This window comes from Canis lupus, chromosome 5, assembly GCF_011100685.1.
Source record: "Canis lupus familiaris isolate Mischka breed German Shepherd chromosome 5, alternate assembly UU_Cfam_GSD_1.0, whole genome shotgun sequence".
NCBI classification, from domain to species: domain Eukaryota; kingdom Metazoa; phylum Chordata; class Mammalia; order Carnivora; family Canidae; genus Canis; species Canis lupus.
Window position 1 is genome coordinate 83,116,986 of NC_049226.1, and position 7,266 is coordinate 83,124,251.

Here is a 7,266-nt window from a genome sequence, read left to right on the forward strand (position 1 = left end):
TAATTTGGCCTGTTTTTTTTTTTTTTTTTAGAATTTGGAAAGGCATCTTGAGGTATGGAGTAGTTTGGTCTTATATCTCTTTTACAAGCAGGCTAGGAATTTTGGATATGTTGCCATTTTCTCCCCTTGATTTCCGTTTCTTTTCAAGAGACAGTTATGACTATAAGTTTGGTTGTAAGTTACATTCAAATTTGAACCATTCTTTTGAGAAGAGACCATTGCAGCATCTGAGCTTTTAAAGAGCCTTGGCTCTCGTTCAGGATGAACTGGTGTGTTGAGAAGGTTTGAAAAATAAGGGTCTCTAGAACTGAGCCTTCTTGCCTACTTTCCCCTACTCTTTCCTAACATTCAATCAATATTAAGAGGAGTGCTAAAGGAGCCACAGAAGAGAAGCCTTGCGGGGTAGAGCTGCTTCCTCGTAGGCTGCTGCAGTAACCTTTGAGAATTGGGCACAGTTATAGGACTCAGTGAGATGGCAGATGCATTAGAAAAGTCGGAATTGTCTTTATGTGAACAACTTCCAAATGCTAGTATCCTGAACATTGTAATAATCTGTCCATTTCTGAATATAATGAATTCAAATCATTTAGCAAGTGAAGTTGAAATCCTGTATTTCTTGGGTAACAGCAGTTTTCCAGTAGACCCAAAAGTAAAGAGTAAATTTATTGATAAGTTTTTTGTTTGTTTGTTTTTTAAGATTTATTTATTGAGAGAGAGTAAGCACAAGAGCACAAGCAGGGGGAGTAGCAGAGGGAGAGGGAGAAGCAGACTCCCCGCTGAGCAAGGAGTCTGACTTGGCTTGATCCCAGGACCCTGGGATCATGACCTGAGCTGAAGGCAGACTCTTAACCAACTGAGCCACACAGGAGCCCCCATTGATAAGTTTTGAAACACTTTTTACCACTAAGTTTTTTCTTTCCACAAAATATTTATTGATCATCTGCTATGTGTCAGACACTGTTTTAGGCACTGGGGATGCAATGGTTTGCAAAACAGACAAAATTCTTATCTTCATGGAGCTTACATTCTAAGTAATACCATTAAGTAATAATCAGACATTATTTTCAATGATTTCTCAGCCTTCTGCTGGTAATATTTTCATTACTGTTTTAAAAGATCTGAACTATGGCTCTGTTCCTAGGAAAAGCCTAGGAAAGGTAGACAAATGGCTAACAGTCTTGACCTGCAGGGGCAAGATTTTTTTCTTTTTTTTTTTTTTTTAAGATTTTATTTATTTATTCATGAGAATCAGAGAGAGAGAGAGAGAGAAAGGCAGAGACACAGGCAAAGGGAGAAACAGGCTCCATGCAGGGAGCCCGACACGGGACTCAATCCTAGAACACCAGGATCAGGCCCTGGGCCGAAGGCAGGCACCAAACTGCTGAGCCACCCAGGGATCCTCAAGGGCAAGATATTCTAAGGTTGTCTCGCCCCAACTATTTCAAGTCCTACTGAAGTAAATAGCAGCCTTAAGTGGAAATAGAAAACATTTCTCCTTATCAGCATCTATCCACAAAGATAACAGGAATTAGCAATGAATGAAAAAGCTTAAAGAAGGGACGTCTGGGTGGCTCAGCGGTCAGGCTCCCTGCATGGAGCCTGCTTCTCCCTCTGCCTGTGTGTCTGCCTCTCTCTCTCTCTCTCTCTCTCTGTCTCTCATGAATAAATAAATAAAATCTTAAAAAAAAAAAAAGGTTAAAGGAAAACTATTTCCTAGTAATCATTACCAGAAGAATAGTTATGTTTATAGATACCAATTATATATATATATATATATTTTCTGTTTTAGAAAGTATCCTTAAAAACCAGATTAGTAACCTCCCCTTGTGCAGCCTATTTTTTGAGTTTTAGTAAGCTGAGCACCCATATAGGTAATGAATGTGTTTTTTAAAATGAATTTCAAAAGACCCTTATTCTTTAAAAATATTATCAAGCCTGTTAATTAAAATAACAAGTGTTGATATTCATTTTTATTCTGTGAAGTAATGGAGCCCTTTGGGAAGACTGTATCTGTAAGATAGGTAAGCTGTTTATTAATTGTCCTCACAAGAATATTGAGAGAATTAACAATCAAATGTTTATAAATTTTTGTGTTTCTTGATTGAAAGATGTTGCAGGTATTATTACAATGGGATTAAGTTACAGTTATTGAAGAATTCACAGTGATAAGGCCTAGCTTCATAGTAGGCACTCAATTTTAAAAGTGACATGGATTTCTCTATGATGAATAGCGCAGGCATGAAGCTTTCTCACTATGTAGTTCATATCCTTAGAATAAGTTAAGCACTTATTTGGGTCTCAAGAAGAGTCCCTTTTCTTTTCCAGCAAGTACTAATACATTCTAAAATTCTCATTAATTACAGAAAAAAGAAGAATTCGTAAAAACTTTACTGAAGAAGAAATAAATTACCTTTTCAATGGAGTTAAGAAAATGGGAAATCATTGGAATTTAATTTTGTGGTCTTTCCCCTTTCAGCAAGGACGGAAGGCTGTGGATCTTGCTCATAAATACCACAAGCTGACCAAACACCCCAAGTGTGTAGCTCCTTGATTGGAATACTTGTTAGTTTGAACTCTTAAAATACAATGCCTTGAGGAAACACAATTTAAAATATTCTTCTAAACTCTCATGAAACAGGGAATCTGAAAACAGGAATACTGTTTTAATTACATACTTTTTGTGATGCTTTATCTCATCAAATTATTAAAGTCATTTGTAAAATAATAATTTTTTAATGTGTAGCTTAGTAAAACAAAATTCCTTTGTAAGGTCAAACATTTGTTTAGGATTACGCTTTTATTTTTCTTTAAGCTCAAAGAACACAGTTCAGAGAAAAAAAGTGATCAACCTTTAAATATTATTTGACATTATATTGTAATGGATACCATGTGAGACATTTGGACTTTAGTATATTCTTACTCAGTGGAAGTTCTTCCCCAGAACTTAGAATAGTTTTCCAAGCTGTTCAAGTAAAATTCCCACACATTAAATCAATGTTTAACATTCTGTTAACTAGGGCAGCCCTGGTGGTTTAGTGGTTTAGCGCTGCCTTCAGCCTGGGGTGTGATCCCGGAGACCCAGGATCGAGTCCCATGTCGGGCTCCCTGCATGGAGCCTGCTTCTCCCTCTGCCTGTGTCTCTCTGCCTCTCTCTCTCTGTGTCTCTCATTAATAAATAAATGAACCTTAAAAAAAATTCTGTTAACTAAAATGTTCCTCTTCAAGAGGCTGATAGTGCAGTTCCTTTGAATACTCCCGAATTCTATGGTCACGTTCACTTCTTTTTGGTGTATGTTTTTTTGCTTTTGCTTTTTTTTTTTTTTAAGATTTTATTTATTTACTCATGAGAGACACAGGGAGAGAGAGAGAGAGAGAGAGAGAGGCAGAGACACAGACAGAGGAGAAGCAGGCTCCATGCAGGGAGCCCGGTGTGGGACTCGATCCTGGAACTTGATCCTGGGACTCCAGGATCACGCCCTGGGCTGAAGGCAGGTGCCAAACCACTGAGCCACCCAGAGATCCCCTGCTTTTGCTTTTTAAAAGCTTGGAACATTTTTTTAAATTGCTTGTTTTTTTTATTTTTTTATTTTTATTTTTTTAAATCTTTTATTTATTTTTTTTTAATTTTTATTTATTTATGATAGTCACACAGAAAGAGAGAGAGGCAGAGACACAGGCAGAGGGAGAAGCAGGCTCCATGCACCGGGAGCCCCATGTGGGATTCGATCCCGGGTCTCCAGGATCGCGCCCTGGGCCAAAGGCAGGCGCCAAACCGCTGCGCCACCCAGAGATCCCTGCTTGTTTTTTTTAATATTTTATTCATGAGAGACACAGGGAGAGAGAGAAAGAGAGAGGCAGAAACACAGGCAGAGGGAGAAGCAGCTCCACGCAGGGAGCCCGATGTGGGACTTGATCCCGGGACTCCAGGATCACGCCCTGGGCTGAAGGCAGGCGCCAAACTGCTGAGCCACCCAAGGATCCCCAAATTCTTGTTTTTAAACAAAATTTGACCTCAATTTCCTATTTTTCTTATTCTTTTCATATTCCCATCATGATCCCTAAAGGATGCTATTGCAGCCTGTATTATACTTAAAATGCTGTTGCTGTGGCAAAGTGATTAAGTATCAGGGCCTCAAAGCTTACCTGTGCTTATAGGTATTTGGGTGTATACCCATTGGCTCACTGCTTCATGTCATTGTAGGTCTCTGACTTAATGATAGAAATACTATTTCTTCAGTCCCAAAATGTATTTCCCTATAAGTTTGTATTCTTTTACCTTTTCACATCCTATTTCTACTTTTCACATCCTAACTATTTCTACTTTGATAAACTCAGAATTTTTATTTATTTTTTAGTTTTCTGATCCACAATGAAAGTTCCAGAGAGAGCCAATATGCAGAAAGTTTTCTATTTAAATCTAAAATGTCCTTTTAAACAAAAGATTAATTTTCATTTAGGAAAATTCCTTATAGTGTTTAAAGTGTGAATGAATCTAGTCCATTATCAGTATTTCCTAAGCACTATGGGGATTATTTAAATAGTTTGGTGGGTTATTTTGATTTGTACTTCTCAGGATTTATGAAAATTATTTTAGGTCAAAGGAGAAAATATTTTGTCTGTTGTTTCAGCCATATTGGTTTAGATAACCAAGTTGTTTCCTAAATTGTTCAGATACAACTTAAACATATTTTTCCACTTCAGTTGGGTCCCAGATAATAGTTCTTTTATTGATTGGAAGAGATGTATGTAACAGAAAAACCAAACACTGCTTAAGTGAAGCATCCTCAAAAATATGACATTCTATAGCTTTTTTTTAAAATTTTTATTTATTTATGATAGTCACACACACACACACACACACAGAGAGAGAGAGAGAGGCAGAGACACAGGCAGAGGGAGAAGCAGGCTCCATGCACCACCGGGAGCCCAACGTGGGATTCGATCCCGGGTCTCCAGGATTGCGCCCTGGGCCAAAGGCAGGCGCCAAACCGCTGCGCCACCCAGGGATCCCACATTCTATAGCTTAGACACTGATTTGTTTCAGTTACTGAGGCTGTATTTAAAATAAGCAATATTGGGGTGCCTGGGTGGCTCAGTTGGCTGAGTGTCCAACTCTTGGTTTCAGCTCAGGTCATGATCTCAGGGTTGTGAGATTGAATTCTGTGTCTGAGCTCCATGCTGGGTGTGGACCTGCTTAAGATTCTCTCTTTCCCTCTGCCCTTCCCCACCTATAAAAAAGTAAGAATTAAGAAAAGGAAATAACCAATACTATATTGCCTTCTGAACCGTTGGAATTTTATCCTAACCCTTGACTAACTTTTAGTTAACATGAGCTGCTCCTTTTTCCTTCAAACAAATATTTGGTAATAAAATAAATTTATTATTTATTTTATCAGGCATATCAAAAGGAAAGGCATATCAAAAGGAAAAAAGAAGGCATATCAAAAGGAAAGCCAAGGAATGATGACATATATTTGAACTGTTTGACTTTAGGAATTCAGACCTGGCCAAATCAACAGGGAATAAAAAATTATTTTAATAATAACAGACCTTTGGAGTTGGAACTGATATTTTGCTGCAAGAGGCATGAATTGCTGTACAACAACCTGGATATTGGTGGCTCTTTAATTTTATGTAAATCCTCAGAAACATGGAATCTACTAAGGGTGATAATTGATGGTCATTTCTTCTTTATACTTAATGAAATGTGCCTTCCTCAAGTACCTTTTGTAGAACCACAGAATTTGAATTTCTTTTCTACATACCAGTCCTTGAGAAAGGTAAAGAATAGGTATCCATCACTTCTTTTCCCTCTGCATTCTTTATCTTTCATGCTGATAAGCCCCGTTTTCCTCAGCAGAACAGTGTCCTCTCTTATGAGCTTACTCACTGACCACTGGACACTTCTTTGTCTTTATAAGCTGTGTCCAGAAAGTAATGTGGCTTGACTGCAAGAGTAAGGAATCAGCTTTGCAGGGCCCAATGAGGTTTCATGGACTTCACCTAAGATACTTCTGGTTATTCTACATGACCATCTCTCAGACTGTAGTCAATATAGTTAAAATTTACAGATCATAGTTTTAACTGATTTGTTTTGTTCTTAGGCATTTATTTTTAACCCCACTACTTTAGTAGTCTGTTAAATTTTATCTTGCTAGATATAATCTGTACCCAGTTTGTCATCCAGTATATTAGGCATCCTTTCCTGCTTCAGGTCACCCACAGCTTAAGTGTGCTGCTGCATTCTCATCCAAGTCCCTGATGGCAACTTGAGTTGGTTGGGTCAGGTTCCTAGCAGTCTCTGGTTGTTCCTGCTCATCAGCCCCCTCTGGGCCTAGTGTTTAACCTGCCTCAATGTTATCACTCAACTTAAAATTTTCACTTTCTTGTCTATGATGTGAATTGCCAGATGCTCTGTTGAAAACTGCATTTGCTACGTCTGCAGCATCCTCTTGCCTGGTATTCCTGCAAAAAAGAGAAAGACTGTAAATCTGGTCCTATCTTTTCCTTTTCCAACTGGTCACATTGGAGTGTTCTACCTAGGGCTGATGAAGTTCACTGACCTGTAGTTGCAAACTCCCATCTTCTGTCCTGTGAAAATTTAGACACTGCTTGCCCTTTTACAATTTAACACTTGCCGGATTTCCAAGGATGTAACCCTTAATGGGTTTTCACTCTCATTGTCTTGTTTGAACCTTACTTTCAGGTTGGCAGATGCTATGCCCATTTGCTGGATCCTGTAACTCTTGCTGCCAACATTTTTGGCAGAGCTGGATCAGAATTCTACTAAGCTCATGTAGGTGGTTACTTTTCTGCCATATCCCACTTCCTTGTGATATTTAGAAATGCCTTGTACAGTGAGCTGTTTTCCACAGAGGGTAGCAAGAGCCCTCAGAGGCCACACCTAGTTATGCTAGAAGGTGAAATGTCCCCCCTTCCCATTACTTTCTTATGATTGTCTCTCCTTGACCTTTATTCTTTCATTTTCTTTCCTCCAGCCCCGCACCCCCATCCCTGCTGCCCGCTAGAAAGGAAATGAAAGCCTATTTCTTGGGTGAAATGCTGGCTACTTGGAAATGCCGTTTTTGCAAACCCACGAACAAACTCGAGTGTTTTGTTTACGGCGGCAAGGCACTACTTTGCGGTTTTGGTAGGGTCAAGGAAAGGAGGTGGAAAGGGGAATATAAGGATTTGAGGGTCTCGCTTAAGGTCCTCTCTCCACGCGGGGCTTGGTGAGCATGAGGCCAGGTTCATGCTACAACAGTT

At 39.0% G+C, this 7,266-nt stretch overlaps 1 protein-coding gene across 14 annotated transcripts in view; it reads left to right on the forward strand.

Moving 5' to 3' along the window:
- TERB1 (telomere repeat binding bouquet formation protein 1) overlaps positions 1-5,548 on the forward strand; it is a 49,829-nt gene extending 44,281 nt beyond the window's left edge. For 8 of the 14 annotated variants that reach the window (XM_038538756.1, XM_038538759.1, XM_038538757.1 and 5 more), the window contains 2 exons: positions 2,364-2,535; positions 5,397-5,547. In XM_038538756.1, coding sequence (XP_038394684.1) covers positions 2,364-2,535; positions 5,397-5,478 — 254 coding nt within the window. In that variant the 3' untranslated portion in view covers positions 5,479-5,547. Of the gene's footprint in view, positions 1-31; positions 53-1,983; positions 2,022-2,363; positions 2,700-5,396 lie in introns of those variants that run through there. The other 6 variants (XM_038538763.1, XM_038538765.1, XM_038538761.1 and 3 more) reach the window with 5 other exon arrangements.
- The last annotated feature ends 1,718 nt before the right edge of the window (positions 5,549-7,266 follow it).